Source organism: Meriones unguiculatus, chromosome 5 (genome assembly GCF_030254825.1).
Source record: "Meriones unguiculatus strain TT.TT164.6M chromosome 5, Bangor_MerUng_6.1, whole genome shotgun sequence".
NCBI lineage: Eukaryota > Metazoa > Chordata > Mammalia > Rodentia > Muridae > Meriones > Meriones unguiculatus.
In genome coordinates this window covers 129,373,900-129,391,497 of record NC_083353.1, presented here as the reverse complement: position 1 = coordinate 129,391,497, position 17,598 = coordinate 129,373,900, and the positions used below count along the sequence as shown (strand labels likewise).

At 43.8% G+C, this 17,598-nt stretch overlaps 1 protein-coding gene across 11 annotated transcripts in view; it reads left to right on the top strand.

Annotated features, from left to right (window-relative positions):
- Sox5 (SRY-box transcription factor 5) overlaps positions 1–16,388 on the top strand; it is a 915,630-nt gene extending 899,242 nt beyond the window's left edge. For all 11 annotated transcript variants that reach the window (XM_060384462.1, XM_060384461.1, XM_060384460.1 and 8 more), the window contains 4 exons: positions 2,598–2,706; positions 5,140–5,313; positions 9,882–10,098; positions 11,481–16,388. In XM_060384462.1, coding sequence (XP_060240445.1) covers positions 2,598–2,706; positions 5,140–5,313; positions 9,882–10,098; positions 11,481–11,784 — 804 coding nt within the window. In that variant the 3' untranslated portion in view covers positions 11,785–16,388. The remainder of the gene's footprint in view (positions 1–2,597; positions 2,707–5,139; positions 5,314–9,881; positions 10,099–11,480) is intronic.
- The last annotated feature ends 1,210 nt before the right edge of the window (positions 16,389–17,598 follow it).

The window sequence follows — 17,598 nt, the reverse complement described above, 5'->3', positions numbered from 1 at the left end:
CCATAAATTACTTTTGTTGCCCCTTCCTAATGTAATTTTGCTACTGTTGTGAATTGTAACGTAAGTATTTATGTTTTCCAATTATCTTGGGCAGCCCCTGTGAAAGTTGGTTGACCCCCACCACCACCAAAGGGTCGTGACCCACGGGTTGAGAACCACTGCTTTAGAGGCAGATAATGAGGATATGTGAAATTGACAGGAAGGCCGTGGGAAGCCTACATCACGTCATCAGTGTTGATGACATTTGACTGAGTCTTTCTCCTCTGAACCTCACTCCTTTTGTGATGGGAACGATGCTAAATCCAGCTCATTCCTTTGTTGATCCCCATGCTGTCCTCACCATGTCTGTTCCTGGATAAATGCCTTATCTACCCAGACTCCTGGGAAACGTGTGTAAAATGCAACGGTAGCTTTGGGTTCTGCGTGGGGTTATAGACACTTTGCTTTCCCAATTGGGATTCTCCTCTGTCTTCACTAGCAACAGACTGCACACACCCTGGACCCTCCAGTCACATCTTCCTTCTCCTCTTCACATGTCTAAGAGTCACGATAGAAAGAGTGACAATGTGGAACTGGCCATGCTGTTCTCTACTTTCTCTGCCTGACGACTTCTTGACCAGTGGGAGGGCACGACTCTGGGAAGGCTGATTGCGTCATCTCAATATGCCTGGTGCGTTTGAGGCAGCTAGTTAGAGGTGCCACAGACGCTGACCAGAGCTTCCCTGTTTATTTAGTTTTAGCATCTTGGTCGGCAGGTCACCTGTAGACGTGGACTTAGAAGACACTTAACACTTAATTCTTTTTCTAACATGGTTGCCTCCATTTTTGCTACTTTTTTTTGTTTGAAAAACTTTCCAAATGGGACAATTCTCTAGACAATAGTGTTATTTCTATGTCAACTTAAAATCTGATAGGTATTGTGTGTACACAGTTCATCCTTCAAAGAAGTGGAGAGATGTTTTCTTTGACCAGGGTGTTCTCATATGTGGATGGAGGCCAGTGTGTGCGTGCTTGTGTGTGTGTGTGTGTGTGACTGTCTACTAATGGCTACATTAACTTTGAAAACAGTTTATAAGCTAATATCCTTGGAGCACCTGAGTTCTGCTGAATGCATAAGGAGACTCCCTCGGGCAAAAGAAAAAAAGAAATCCAGAGGTTACAAAGCTGTGAAAAGTAGCAATCACAAACCCAAAACAAACTGGGTCAGAGTCTACTTACTTCGCTTTAGTGCCGTGTGGTTCTGTGGGAGTGACTGTAAACTAGCTTCCCTTGTATGCTGATAGACAACGCAAGTTTTTCCCATCAAGTCAGATACAGACTTTGCTGAATAGAGTACAGAGCTCCAAGGCCACAGACTTGAGAGAAATTTTAATCTAGTTCTTACAATTGTACTATTGTCAGAGGTCTCCAAGATAAAGGCTGTACTGTATTAAGGGTTTCAATGCCCCGTCGGTGCTCTGTGACAGCATTTGCTGGGCTGCTTTCCCCACAACCCAGTGACGTCCAGTGGCTGTTTATGTTCTGCGAACATTTTGCCGTGGGGAGTGGCTCTGTGGTGAATATGACCCACCAGCCTCCTCACAGCTTCTCCCCAACAGCCTGGCAAATCGTCAAGAGACTGGAGCAGAAGCTGCGGAAGCCAATGGCTGCCTCTCTTGACGCTGTCTTGGAATCACCTTATCAGAAGAGCACGGCCGGAAAACTTGAGAGGGGCGCAAGCAGCCTCTCCTTGCGTGGTTTTTGTTTTTTCTGTCCTCAAAGCCCACTGGTTTCTTAATCTGGAAGCAGTTTAGTGTCTTGAGCGTGAGATCAAGCATTGTAGTTTTTTTCTTGAGATCAAGTTTTTTTCTCGAGCAGCATTTAGTTTTTAAAACCAAGTTCTTCACAAACACAAGACACACAGCACATGCTCTTACATGACTCAGTGACCTTGACATGGAATTTATGTCTGTAGTATCTCAGATAATTTTCAGATTCAATATTTTGGCTGAGCAATCCAAATCAAATTGTGGTCTAAGTAACAGACACTTCCACTGGGTGTACGAAGCCTTGACAAGCAGTTAGCGAGGAAGATTCAAGTGTCTTCATTAGCCTTGTGTGAGCAATGCCGATGTCATGTGGGGGGGGTGGCAACTGGGGGACACAGCTCTCCGAGTTCCGTTTCTGCAGTCGGTCACCGGACCACCGGAGACTTTCTCTAGGCCGCACGCTGTCCCTACATGTCTCCTCTCTGAGGGAAAATTAAGCCAGGGGTTCCTAATTCAGAACGGGCTGGTGACGGGACATGTCTGTGTGCATTTTCGTGACTGGGGAAGTTGGCCCCCCAGGATCCAGGCCTCGTTCCTTTAGGGATACAAAGCCTAAATGCCAAGACTTTGTAAGGGTTTGAAAGAGTCAGAGTTCCTTCAGACACCCTGCTGCTTATTTTCCTTAATTGCTGCAGTGTGCTGTGTTGAACATGCAAAGGTGAATAAACCAATATCCCATGTCTCCCCAAGCCAATTTTATTATATATGGCCCAAGGGGAGAAATGTTTTTGAATAATTATAGTTTCAAGATTCTCATTTTAAATTTCTTCTTTTTTTTTTTTTTTTAAGGAAAAAACAACACTGGAGAGTCTGACTCAGCAATTGGCAGTTAAACAGAATGAAGAAGGAAAATTTAGCCATGGAATGATGGATTTCAATATGAGTGGAGATTCCGACGGTTTGTGGCGATTACTCACTCATAATCCAGGATGCAGTGGGAGGGTGTAGTTAGAGCTGCTTAAAACAGCAAAAGGACAGGGAGAAAGGTCACTGCCTACCTGACCATCGCAGTGAGGCTCGCTGGGCAGTCCCCATGTGCCAGGCACTCCTCAGCCGCTCTCCCGGCTCATCTCTATGCCCTCACACGGGGTCGGTCAGTGCCACTGCAGACAGAGAGATTGGCCCTAGCAGTTTGGAATCATTTCCCCAGGAACAGGGTGCTGTCAGTGCCAGAGGCAGGACGTAGATCTAAGACGATGGTTCCAAAGCCAACACCCTTGCCTAGCAGCCACCCTGCCTCTCCTCCTCACTTCCCGTGTGCCAACCTTAGTGGAACTGCATTAATATTAGCTTGTTTTACCTTATCAGCAAAACACATAGTTCAGGGGACATGCCCTAGACATTTCCTGTCTGTTTATCTACTATGTTGTCTCCATGCTGGAGGTACCTACGGTAACCCAGTATCCAGACCCCATCTAGGCAGCACTCCATCCAGCAGCTCCTCCCAGCTCTCCCGTGCCTCATGTCTGTGTCACATCAAAGGCACAGCCAGCAGTCAGGATGAGGCCCAATTCACCCGAGACAGCAAAGAGGGTGTAAGAAGAAAGTGTGATTTCTCTCATACCAGACCCCAACTCGGCTCCCCTTCCAGTGCCAGGGACCCTGAGTTTTAGGACGTGAGTGGCCCTGTCTTGCTGCAGGCCTGAAAAAGGTGGACTCTCAGCAAACCACCGAGGCACAGGCTGCAAAAGAGAAGGGTCCTTGTGACTCCTCAGCACACACTTCACCGGCCATCAAAGTTATCACCGGCCGAGAGCTAGCCGAGAGTGATGTCTAACTTCAACATGCAGCCTTTCCCTTCTGTTTCTTGCTACCGTCCCAGGAAGAATAAACCTGGCCTACATACACACACAGAGCCTACTTCGAGTTGATGAAGTCCCATACCGCTGCTCTCACGGCTTCTGTTGCTGCAAGGTGTAAGAACCGAAACAGCAGATGTGCCGACGATCATTCCCTAGTTACAAACACGTTTCAGAAAGATGTTGTTGAGCATTAGCACTGCTGTTTGTCAATCGAGAGGCAATTACTGGTCGTAACACATTCCATCAATTTTAAGTTATGCTCGCATGATAAAACATATCCTGGCAATAAGCATCACAGCAGCAAAGCTTGTGTTTCCATTGCCTAATGTAGTAGTGCTCTTAGGCAAATAGCTTCCAGTGTACACTGAGCAAGGAGCATGTCCCATGAGGAACCGTGAGCCATGCAAGGTACTAGAGAGATGCTGAGCTCTGGACCATGCTTCTACAGAGATGCCCACTGTATAGAGGCAATATAGTCTGCCCACTGCTTCTTCAAATTATGGGATACAAATGAATGGGAGGGAATTAAAATAGAAAAGATAGGATGTGGTGGTGGCGCAAGCACTAACAACCCCCAGAATCTGTTTTCTGCTGCACTGTGCTCTGTGTGTGTGTGCTCTGTGTGTATGTGTGTGTGTGTGTGTGTGTGTGTGTGTGTGTGTGTGTGTAATGACAAGAGGGAAGATTAGCCATGTTTCCTGGCTCCCTATTCTCATTGCCTGAACTCAGGCATCCCTGCTTCTAGGCTGTGAGCTACTCTGACAGAGATGCTTTATGAAGCCACACGAGGCCCAAGGAGGGAGTGTTCAGCCCCCTGAGGTTCAATGTGACCTGGAAGAGGGATCTTTTGTCAGCAGAAACCCTTGATACCTGAAATGCAACCAGCCATTGATTTCTATTGATAACATGTTAAGAGAAAAACATTCAGTGAAAAAAATATTTAAAGACTCATTAATTGGCTCTTTCTCTGACAACCAGCCAGTGTCTTTTATGGGTAGGGTGGCCCTCTCATTATTATTGATATATGATTGAAAGGAAACGCAACCACATTAAAATGAGGTATTTATATTGTTTTGACCAAAATTCTGTCTAGCGTGTTTTTGCTCATGTGTTCTTGGAAACAAAAGGGGGGGTACAAATACTTCAGGATCTCACAGCCTCTGTGCTTCCTAGCCCATCCTGTCATACCCATGAGAATTTCATACTGTTTATCACATTCTAACCCCATAGAATCCAAAAATGATACACCCCAGCTTCCTCTGGACTCCTGAAAGTAAACGCTGAAACTGTCCGTAGTCCTTTGAAAGCCCAAGAAGAAATGAGAACTGGGTTAAAAATACAAACAGATTTGCTGCCGCAGGCTTATCACAGACACTTCGTAAGCAAGCATCTGCCTTCGGAACTGGGAGCACCATTATCAGAAGGACTTTTTGTTTTCAGATATTGTAATAGACTAGGAAAGCAGTCACCGGGGAGGAGCCCTGCCAAGTCCCCACACTGACACGCGTGCTGCCGTTCCCTGTTTCTAGGAAGTGCTGGCGTCTCAGAGTCAAGGATTTACCGGGAGTCCAGGGGGCGTGGCAGCAACGAGCCACACATAAAGAGACCGATGAATGCCTTCATGGTGTGGGCGAAAGACGAACGGAGGAAAATCCTTCAGGCCTTTCCCGACATGCACAATTCCAACATCAGCAAGATACTGGGTAAGGAGAGCGTGGAGACTGAGCGAGTGCCGGGGGACGTGTTCCACCGTCTTGTGCTTTCAGAGGAACGCACGGGTGCAGAAGGCAAGCTGCTCCTGTCTTCTGCTTTTCCAAACTGTTAGCACCATCACCAAGGGCCCTGCAGGCAACAAACCACCCATGAGCAGCAATGAGACATGTGCCCAATTTGTAAGGAACCCTGGAGGAGTAGCACACCCACTATTGTAAAATCCTCTGTGCTTTCATGTGAGCCATCCATGCTTAGCAATGACCTTCATTTCTTCATTCCATCTGTGAACTGGACATAAAGGTCTTCCTCCTTCCCTCTCTCTCTCTCTCTCTCTCTCTCTCTCTCTCTCTCTCTCATCCTTTGCAGAAGCATAAGAATTTCTAAGAACTTTGAGTTTTGTTTATTGTGCCTGGTATGCTGGGGGAGGAGAGGACATACGACTTAGAACCCCCACTCATTTGCTTTCAGTAACCTTACATATGGAAGGTGCCTTTGGTAACTCTTAGGAACATGGCATAGTTTTGAGTTTATTTGAGAGGAAGTTTTTCCTTCCACTTCAGTTCCCGGTGTACCAGAAGACAAGATACACATTCACCCCAAAGCATGGACACTCATGTACACAGAGAAGATGGGTAGGGAGGGCACAGGATATAGAAAGACTGACTGTAGATGGATTTAAAACAAGGACCAGGCAGAGCTAAAGAGAAATGAAGGTTCAATTCTCCATTTGTCTTTGACCTCATCTTTATCTCCAGGTAACACGATGCCCTAGAACAGCAAGGCATATTTTACATTGCTCATTCTCTGACAATAAGAATTCAGCACCTAGCTCCGTCAGAAAAAAAAAAGTAACAACATACAAACTACTTTTTAAGGTTTATTAACATTTATGATGCCCTTGGAATTACATGTACATTATAAAGCAATATCTTTGAGGGTGCGTTAAAGAACTGATTAGCCTACAAGTAGTAACTAAAATGCACTCTTCTGGATGTATAGTCCTGCAGCCTCCACAAAGGTAGTAGATGCCACCCAGGTCATAGGTGCTTGTGATGTGATCAGACCCCATAAAAACACATGCACTTCAACATGTAGGTTTTAATATTTTTTTCTAAAATAGTTTTCAGATGAATACATGCATGTTGTCTGACTTAAAGGCAAGTGGCATTCAGCTGCAAAAACAGGATTTCCATTTTGAAAAAACACATTCGTACAGAGTAAAATGCTGGCCATGACGAGAGTGAAACAAGGACCTCGATGGATGTGCCATCTCCGTCTATTTCTTCCTTCAGTTGCATCATCATCTCTTCTTCATAAATTACCCAAATTTGTTTGCTTTTTAAGACAGGGTCTCACTTTGCAGCTCTGGCTGCCTGGGAACTAACTGTAGACCAGGCTGGCCTGGAACTTTATAGAGACACTTCTGCCTCTGCCTCTGCCTCTGCCTCCCAAATACTAGGATCAAAGGAGTGTGGCACTGTTTCTAGCTGAATTCTCCAAATTTGAACATACCACACCTGCTTCATCTGGAATCACTTGATAAGTGAGCGTGGTGCTAAATCCTTCTCGCTGGTTACAATTCTAGAGAAATGCTGGGTGGCTGGAGAGGTGGCTCGGTGGTTAGGAACTGCTCCCTGAGTAAGGTTTTCAGCACTCAAGATAGGAGGCTCGCGATCACCTGTAACTTCAAGTCCAGGGTATCCAAACCCTCATCTGCTCTCCCTAAGCAATCGCACTCACAGGCACACAATTTAATTAAAAATCATTAAAAGATTTTTAAAACATTTTTTAGGCAATGTAGCAATAACTCTTTATGGTGCAGCAATAACTGGCTAGGATGATCCCTTTCTGACTTAAGGTGAGACTTACAATGTGATCTCTGCCATTACAGGGTACACCTAAGATGGCTCCCACCCAAGCCTTTCGCCTACAGCCATAGTAATTAAACACAGCATTTTAGTCACCCCAAAATTAAACACTGAAGTTTGGGGGCCTCAATCTCTAGTTATAGCTTTAAATAAATATGAAGTCTTTAAATAGTCTCAAGATGGTTCTGAATGGCCTATTTCATACAAAAGCACAAAGAAGGCTGAATGTTTTTCTCTTTACCGATTGTTTTGGATAACAGCCTCCGACAGCATGCTGCTAATTCATTCTGCTTAAAACAGGCGCTTGAGCTGGGTTGACATTTTACGTAGTCTCTGGGGATCCTAGTTGACATTTTAAAGGGCTTCTAAGCATTTTATAATACCCTAAAATCTGGTTTTAATAAGCCATTCTGCTGAAATTGTTAACATAAGGAATCACCTTTTACTGTTTGGCGCTAGATCAGGGACTGGGGGACATCTTTTTCTGATTAGATATACAGTAGTCGGAGTAAAATGTGCAAATTCATTACATGCCCCATGGAGATGACATTGCTGCTCAGCTCATGCTCTCCCCCGAAGCCTACACCAGACTCAGAAGAGAAAAAAAAAAAAAGGCGAAGGCTCCTTATTTTCTCTACTCAGAACATCAAAACAAAAGCGTACAACTTACTCGTTTGTTATAAGAAGGCATTCCCTTGCAAAGAGCCGGCCTTTGAAAACAGCAGGCCCCTTCCCCATTGTGCATGGCTGTGGGTGCAAACCGAACCAAGGAGCTGTTTGCGGGGAGGGGGTGGCCTACCACAGCGCCTTTGCCACCATCCTCAGGGAGCATATTCACGAGCTGTTATGGTTGCTGGAAAGCCGTTGACACCGAAATCAACCTGCCAGTTGGCCGTCCTCACCCAGGGGAATTCTTAAAGATGTAAACTGGATGAGCCTCCAAACTGAGGCTGCATGGTCCTAAGATAGACTTGAGCTGCTGTATCCAGTCGGTACTTTAGGACATTAATTCATAGTTATGAATGAATGAATGTGTCATCTGAGTAGCTGGTGGGTACCTGCCTGTCACCTCAGCACTGGCAATATTATAAAGCAGGGAGACTAGCCATCCTGAGCTACCTGGAGAGACCCTAACTCTAAAAGTAAAAGAAAAAAGGTAATTATTATGTGGCCCTTTTTTTGTTTTTTTTTTTTTTTTTTTTTTTTTAAGAATATAGCTTAAGACTGGGTGCTCTTGGGGAAATATGCTGTAGGAAGTAAAGGAGGGAGTTTTAATTCCCAACCTGCCAACTCAGCATCATGCATATGATCACATGATGGGAAACATAAAAATGGCTGTCAGTCCAAAGCAGGTTACCTCGGGGCATGGCTTTTCTTTCTTCTTTTCCTTTCTTGTTTTCTTTTCTTCTTTGCTTTCCTTCCTTCCTTCCCTTTCCTTTCTTTCTCTCACACTCTTTTTTCCTGAGACATGGTTTTTCTGGGTAGCCTTGGCTGTCATGGACTCGCTCTGCAGACCAGGCTGGCCTTGAACTCACAGCAATTCACTTGCCTCTGCCCACCTCCCCCAGCACACCCAGCTAAGCATTTCCTTTCTTTAGAGAAGAAATAATTTAGAAAAAAAAAAAAAAAACTGGAAAAGGTCTTCACTACTTGATAGTCTCATTGACTTGTCTTATTTCTGTATCCAGTCCTGAGATAAGATAAATAGGTTTTGCTCTGAGTTAGTGGCTCTCAACCTTCCTAATGCTGTGACCCTTTAATACAGTTGGTTGCGGTGACCCCTCCAACCAACCATAAAATCATTTTATTACCACTTCATAACTGTAATTTTGCTACTGTTGTAAATCATAATGTAAATATCTGGTATGTGACCCCACCCACACTTTGCTCACGAGTGTACCCTGAGGTGGAGTTTGGGGTCTGTACTTAAAATAGCTGACCATGCTGCACAAACACAAGGTTTAGAATGAAAAACAAGCAACTCTGCTATGTGAACTCTAACCTGACTTCTGTTTGGAATAAAATGAAACTATAAAAGCTGCTTAGATTGAGGGGCAATCTGTCTAAAACACTTGTGACAGATTTGCTGGTGCTCTCACAGGAAAGACAGGCTTCCCCATCCACGCCACGCTGTAGCGTGTGTAAAACTGTCCCCACTGAGGGCTCCTCTCCATCCCTAAGTATAGAGTGCTGCCTCTGCCTGAATTGCAGTGTTCTGGCTTCTTCTAAGCTCTTCCCTAGATGATGCCTGAGGGCCTGAAACCATGGGATATGTGAACTTTTGTGATAAGCATGTGCCCTCACACAGAAGTACTCAAAGACTCAGTAAGTCACAGATTCACAACATGTGATGAACTCACATGGAGCTTTTAGCAGTTTAACTGCATCTTATAAAATTCTTGAGCTTTTCAGTGCATAATAAACAAGCTTAACCATTCATTCAAGTCAAAAATGCTACATTGCCCAGCACGTCTGTCTTTGGGTGCATAATTCTTTTGCAGACACCCTGCTCTTGCGAAATCTCGCCTTTCGAGTTGATCTTGCTAATCAGAAACATGTTTATGTAGTTCTGGATTTTGCCCAACATGTTTTTTTTTTTTTCAACTTCTTTCTTGTTCTCCATGACATCTCTTATTTTAGGATTCTTAGAAACACTATAAATTGGCATCCTAACCTCCTTGTCTCCACAGGATCTCGCTGGAAAGCTATGACCAACCTAGAGAAACAGCCATATTACGAGGAGCAGGCCCGCCTCAGCAAGCAGCACCTGGAGAAGTACCCGGACTACAAGTACAAGCCTAGGCCAAAGCGCACCTGCCTGGTGGACGGCAAGAAGCTGCGCATCGGGGAGTACAAGGCCATCATGCGGAATCGGAGGCAGGAGATGCGGCAGTACTTCAACGTCGGGTACGGGCCGCCTTCCGCCCTGGTTGCAGAGGGCCACCTTCCCGGTGTCCGCTGGGAATACCCCCCCACCCTTGGCTACTTAGTTGCAAACGTTTTGAAAGGAACCTGCAGTCTTTATTTTGCATAGCATATGTAACCCCAAGTATATGCATAATATATAGACAGACAGATGCCTGTCTCTTTGTTGAGAAGGGGATCCCCCGCAAGCTGCTGGCTCTCCTATTAGTTTTATCCTGTCTTCATTGAAAGCAGATTTTCTTCAAACCTAAATATAGTCTTTATGCTTGCAGTTACAAACTTAGAGGTCTGACTGAACCTTACCAGTTCTTTTCCTGGATGCTGCTCATGACTTCCAGTGTTTCACCACTAGCAGCTTGGTTGAGATAACACAACCTAACCAGGATTGCAAAAGAATCAGTTTCTGAATGTTGTGGACTTGCTGATCTAGGCTACACACACACACACACACACACACACACACACACACACACACACACCGGTCTTCTATGTGTATTTCTCATACAGTAGAGATACATTTAGAACACAGCAAGGTCATGGACAGGAGAGCTCCATCTCACACTTAGAACCTGCCCTGGGGATGTACGACTCTGCTTCCCCCAGGGAAGCCATGCACAGTGGCACAGTAAGTTCTCAAGACACTCAGGAATAAAGTTCTCATACTTGAAGCAGTAAGACCCAGAGAACTTAGGAGAGCAAATAGCACTCTAAATATAGTCAGAAGGAGGCTGAATATTAAAAGAAAAGGGACCACACCTGCCATATAGCCCCCCAATCCCTTGAGGATCATCTAAGTCAATCTCTAAGGTCCAGAGCAAACCTGGGCCTTAGAGAAAATGGAGTTCCCAGGTTAAAAGCTCTAAGGAGTCTCAGGAGTGGGCTGACGGAAGCAAGTGTGTCGCTGTGGGTAATTTCTGTGGTAGTGTGTCTGTGAGGCATGGTAGGTGGCAACACGATAGCGGTACCTGTGCTGGTAACATTATTTTGAAAGCTCTAAGTCATTTAGAGATTTGTCCATTGTACTTTTAAGCTCCACTGTAGGGAAAACAAGCAAAGCCTCCTGCTTCCTTCATAGCGGAGGCAAAACCAGCTGGGTGTCAGGGTCTCAGGTAATTTTGCTTAACCTTTCTGAGCCAGTACTTTTCCTAATAACAATAGGGTGGAGTTATTTTAATTGTCAAATGGCAATTCTAAATGCCTCCTTACTGATGAGGCTTATGTAGGCAGATAAGGCATTAGGATCAACACAGGATGTCACCCTAGCACGTTGGGTGAGTGGGCTAGTGCTCGTTCCAGCTAGATGGCACTGAGCCAGCGTGACGCCGAGACCTCCTGTGAACTCTCCCCATCTCTCTCTGTGACAGGCAACAGGCACAGATCCCCATCGCAACTGCTGGTGTCGTGTACCCCGGTGCCATCGCCATGGCAGGAATGCCATCCCCTCACCTGCCCTCGGAGCACTCCAGTGTGTCCAGCAGCCCGGAGCCTGGCATGCCCGTGATCCAGAGCACTTATGGAGCGAAGGGAGAGGAGCCTCACATCAAAGAGGAGATCCAGGCCGAGGACATGAACGGAGAGATCTACGACGAGTACGACGAGGAAGAGGATGACCCAGATGTGGACTACGGGAGTGACAGCGAAAACCATATTGCAGGACAAGCCAACTGATGAGGGCCGACAGACTGCGGTGAGCTGAGGACGTTAGGAAGCCCTCGCGCCTCCATCCTTCCAGTGGCCAAGCACATTAACTTTCTCATACACTGACTGTTATTTTAACTGTTAGTCTTAAATAGTTGGGACATCAGCTGACAAATAGACCTCAGCCTCAAAAGGCTCGGAAAGGAAAAAAAAAATATATCTATTACAAGCAAACATCAACAGCAAGAGATTGAAATAAGCTATGGGTAAAACAAAGCCAGTAACTCAGCTGCTACACCCCAGCACTGAAGTCTCACCCGTCAACTTTTTTTTTTTTTTTTAAATAAACTTTATGGCTGTTTGTTCTATAACTAGAAATCCTCACTCAGGTACACAGTGCCAACAAGTGGCTTGTGAATGTGTTTTGTTGTTTTGTGCTACAATTTTTAAAAAAGAAATAAGTTCTGTTTTTGTTTTGTTCTGTTTGGGGGGGAGGTGGTTCAGGGTTTTTCCTTTTACTTTCCTTTTTTCCTTCCTTTTGAGTGTTATCTTGCACCTGACGGAAAGAGGGAAGATGGGTGTTTGTTCCCTCCGCCCTCTCTATCTCTCTGCTTTAAAGATGGAGGCCTGTGTGTGAGGGTGGGGGGAGAGAGGAAAAAAAGAGCCTGTTTTTGCCTTCCTTGCTTCTACACCAATCGTTTTCCCTGGAGACCTCCAACCCTCGCACACAACACTACATCTTTGAGCAAGTGCCAAATTCATGCTGAAGCGATCACCAACTTCATTTTCTATCCCTCCTTTCTCCCATTCCTTCCTAAGTTAGGACAGTGTTAACCTTTAGACAGTCCCTGGAAAGAGCTGATACACCAGCAACTGGTGAGATTGAGGTTTTTTTTTTTTTAATGGAAACTGTAGGTGCCGTTCTCAGGTGAAAAGAGAGAGAGAGACATAGAAATTTAGAGAGAAAAAAAGTATTTTCTGATCTTGGATTTCTGTGTGTGTGTGTGTGTGTGTGTGTGTGTGTGTGTGATTGTGGTACATTAGATACATTCCTATTAGGGAATAATGTTGGGCCATTGTGAGCAAAACCCACATGTGGGCATGGAATTCCACCCCTCCTAAGCAAGTGGTCTAGAAGAGACCCTGACCTCGACTTTGCACTTCCAGTGACAATGGAACGAAGCGCAGGGCTGAGAAATTCTATTTTTAAATGTCTAGTGCTTATTAGTAGGTGGACCTCGTGGCCCCGTGCGTGGAGCTGTGCAAGCATGGAAGCTACCAGCCAAATGCTTCCTGAGGCTCCTTCTCCCTGGATATTTGCTTTTTCTAATGTTTGCTACTTAGTGATTTCTGTGTATGTGTGTTTGTTTTTCTGTTGAAACTTTGAGCAAAACGATCATTGTTTTGACTGAATCTATTTGGCCATTTTTTCAGAAATATGCTATTAGCTTATGTCTCCAACATTCCATCCTTTCCTGATGAGGAAACAGAACTGATGATTTTAGACGATTTTCTTTTCATCTCTCCACACCATGAGGTCGGAGACTGTTTGCATTTCACAAGTGGGCTGTCTGTGTGATGCCCTAAGAACCAGGATGTGGTTAACATTCACTGTGGGGTCACAAATGGAGCCTAGCTGAACCCAGGCACCCTTCCCAGTGCGCTCCTCCACTGCAATCTGAATCTGCTAAAGGTCACTCGCTGGTGCCTGCAGAGCACACTCTCCGTGCAACAGCCAGTGGTGACAGACCGCTGATTCCAGTCACCAACCAAAGGGCCAGGACAGCAGTAGGGACTGGACAAACGCAGAGCCACCTCCTGTCGCTCACCATCGTTTGTATTTAAAGATTAGACAGTGGGCAGATGTGTTCCGGTGTTCCACCCACTCCACTGTGCCCTGCCAAACACCATCCCTCAAGTTTGATTTTCCCACATGAAAAAGCTAAAAAAGAAGAAGGAAAAGAAAACTCCTTTTTGTTTTTCTCTCTCTCAGAAGTCTTGCTCTGGGGTTTTGCTTGGAGGAGCTGATCATACCTGCATGTCAGAGGTTTGGTTCTATTTTCTGTTTGTGGGTTTTGTTTTGTTTTATGACTGTATTTTCATTTGAATTGCCTCTTTTTGCTAGTGTTGTAAAATTATGATAAAATAATAATAGTAATAATAATAATAATAATTAATAACGGTCAGCTGTTCCCAGATTAGTAAATTATGTATAATTTATTTTATTTCTCCCTTTCTATTTTATTCCGCTCTGATTTGGAAGTTGCTAGGTATTTAAAACTAATATCTATTTCCAGTTGGTAGACATGCATACACATCTGTATGTGTATACACACACATACTCATCCAAACACTTGCTTCTCCACCCGTAACTTCCTCTGTTAACAGTCTTGGTCCCAGTAGCATCAGTTCTGGTGTTTAATACGAAGGGGTGAATTAGTAGGAGGGTCGTGTTCAATCTTAATTAACTTATGCTCTTTTCTCTCATTTAGTTATTTAATTACCAATTATCTAGAGCCAATTTTTTTTTGTTTTTGTTTGTTTTGTTTTTTGAAGCACTCTGAATAAGAAAAAAAAAATAGACACTTGTTTTTATACCGTTATAAGATACAATGTGAAAACAGATTTATAAAAAAAAAAAAAAGTTTCTCTGTGTCTGTTAACAAATTTCTCCTGACTGACGTGGGTTCCCCACTCATGTGTGCTGGGTTCCTGTTTCACAGCACATTCTAGACAAGCTTGGTTTTCACTTCCTGACCTTGGGCAACAAGAATACTTTGTTTTAGCTCCAGGTAGATGCTACTGAAGGCATCCATGACTAAAACTCAACCCTACACAGCAGTGGATCTGAGCAAACTTTCCAGTTTAGTTGAGTTTGTCTCCATAACTGAACTCCCCAGACAAAACTACAAAGCAAGTCCATAATATCATGCCATATTCTGTTCAGACATTTTCTTCAGTAGATGTTGGCTTTGCTTTGCCCAAGAGTTTTCCCCAGGGGACAACAAACATAAAGATAATTGTATTAATGTTTAAAGTGCATTGAAGTCACTTGGGAAAAAATAAAAATAAAAGGTGCTTTGACTAGCAATTTAACTCTGTTAACACACTGTCCTTTGGGCCTTTGATTTGGTGATAATTTTTGTAAAGGATCCTAAAACTTTAAATTCTTTCTATGCCTCACATGTCCAAATAAGATATGGTAGAGAAAGCAAGATAAAATGGAAAGATCAAAGTTAGCAACAGCATGCCTCCTTCCTTCTCTCCTGCTTCTCTGTTTAAGCCACTCCCAGATTTCTGCCCCTCCCCCATCTTCCCCTTCATACACATTTATACCAACACCAAAAAGTAATATTGCCAATTTCTTCTTTTTATATTTGTAATCGAACCTCTAAAAATAGTCATGCTTGATATAAATCTAAGAAAAATATTTACTGGATAAAATAGGTTAAAGTTGTTTGTAAGTTAATGATAATTTGGCTAGTTATTACAATCAGGAAACACACACACAGTCAGTGTATTTTCACCCAAATTAGTCAAGTGAACTCTGGAGTTCATTTGGTATCTAGCTAAGACTTACCTTTGTGTAAAACCCTCCCAATGAATACACTTTTCATGGTTGGAACCAAATCTTTCCATGGGGAATGAATATTAATTAAAGTGTAAAGTGTTCTTTAATGCAGTCACTTCATATGTTTGATTTCTAAAGTACGATTTACCTTAGTTTGCTTCGAGGAAATTATCTTTACCATTTCATGGTGCATTTTCAGATCGTTTCATAAACTGCAGAAGCTGATGGTGTTATCAGAACCCTCTTCTATGTCACTTAAAAACTTCAGAGATAACTATACTTTCCTTCCTCTTAAAGGGTAAATTATTGAATTGTAATAACTGTATATTTACAAACAGGTTTATAAAAATATTTGTCTATCAAATTAATAGTGAAATAAAAACTTTATGAGATCTGCAAGGGAAAAAAATACAGAATCCACTTAAAGTGGTTGATCTATCCCTCTGTCTCCTGGGGCACAGGCATTTCTTTAGCTAGGTTGATGCAGTATTTAATTCTGAGCTCCACAGGTTGAAGATGACATGCTGGGTTTCCTCCTGATGGTGCCTGTCCTCCCCTGTGTCTGTCACTGGTCCACTAAGGCAGTATTTATTCAGCTCCCCGGGCTCTAAAGCACTTAGTCTTTCTAACAGCTTGGATTTCACAAGTGAAAAAGTTTTGTTTGTATTTTTTTTAATGATTTAAAAAAATAGTAAAGAGACAATCAATGCCTGGAGCTTAAAACAAAGTATGTGCAAATTACCATCTCACTTGAAATTTAATAAAAGAAAAAATTGTGTAAATATAACATAGAGTTATAGATTTCTATTTTGTTCATAACACATAGTGTAATATAAGTTGTATATTTTCATGTTTTTTGGTTTTATGTTATCATTCATGCCACAACAAGAATAAAACAGGAGTTTGTGTACTCTTGGGAAAAAAAAAATGTGGGTTCCCACCAACCTGTTTTTTTGCTTTTCTGTTTTGTTTTCATTTTATTTTGTTTGTTTTGCATTCCTTTTTTCAGTATTACTGCCGTGCAAGGCACCAATAAAACAGCAAACGTGTTCTTTATCTATTATACCGTGTTTCTCTGCACAATTTGTTTATGAAGGTTAACTGTTGATTTGTGATGAGACAAAGGGACGTTCCGACGACTCATCCTCTGAAGACCATGAAACACGACACAGACTTTGAACTGAGAACTAAGGGCTTTGTTCAAAGAGGAGGCCATTCCTCAGACAGGGATCCAACACCAGGTGCTCTCCTGTGTCACTGACTGGGGACAAAAGTTTGGATATCCACTAGCATTCTTCACTGGGTGGGGGTTGGGACTCTTACACCCTATAGTCACAATCTATCCCAGCGTGTGGTGGTAAATCTCCTACTGTCAGCTCACAGAGCACTAAGGAGCATAAACCGCTTCCCCCCCCCCCCCCCCCGCAAGGTACTGCTGGAACCAAATGGCTTTGCCTCTGGAGTCAGTTCTCAGTTTTTAAAGCTGTTGCTAAAAACAAAAAGGGCCATTTTTGCTCCCCACATTGTGTGTTCTCTGTCTTGGTAGTTGTGTGTGTCACACTTGGAGGGTTTGGAGTTATCCTTGGTTTGGGTCTTGTCTGTCTGAAGTAGTACCTGCTAACGGAGGCAAAGGCTACTGCAAACATAAATGGAGGCGGAGCAGTTGCCAACGTGCAATTGCTCACTAACAGGATGATGCGAGGAAGGTGAAGAAAGCCCATGGAACTGAGAATTAACTACTGAGAATGCAGGCCCAGTCCAGGATGTTGGACGGGGATATTAAGCTGCCGTGTGGCTCTACTTCAGATACTTTTGTAAGCACTGATATCCCCCAACTACCGATTTGTTTAGCCCGAGAGGCTGTCTTCCTCTGCCTGCACCTACTTCTATCTTGCATGTGAATTTGGTAGTTACTGTTGTTGACAATGCTTCCACATGAACCTTAGGCCTCTGCACAATCCTTGACACCTCAGGCAGGGAACACGCTCTGTCTTTCTCCCCCCTGAATGGCTTTGAAGATGTTGGGGCCATCAAAACAGCTATGACCATTCTCTGAGCATCTAGGAGTTCATTTTGCCAGCCACCTGGGGCACAGAAAGCAGCATAGAAACACAGGAGGTTTGGGAAACAACGTCATGCTGAGAAGAAATCGCCATTGTAGCAATTGTGAAGAGAATGCTCTGTAGGGACAAGCTAGCATCTAGGGCTGGGACTTAGGCTCTCTGAAGCAGCTTTATCAGATTTCTAAGGATAATATGAACTGCTGAGCAAAA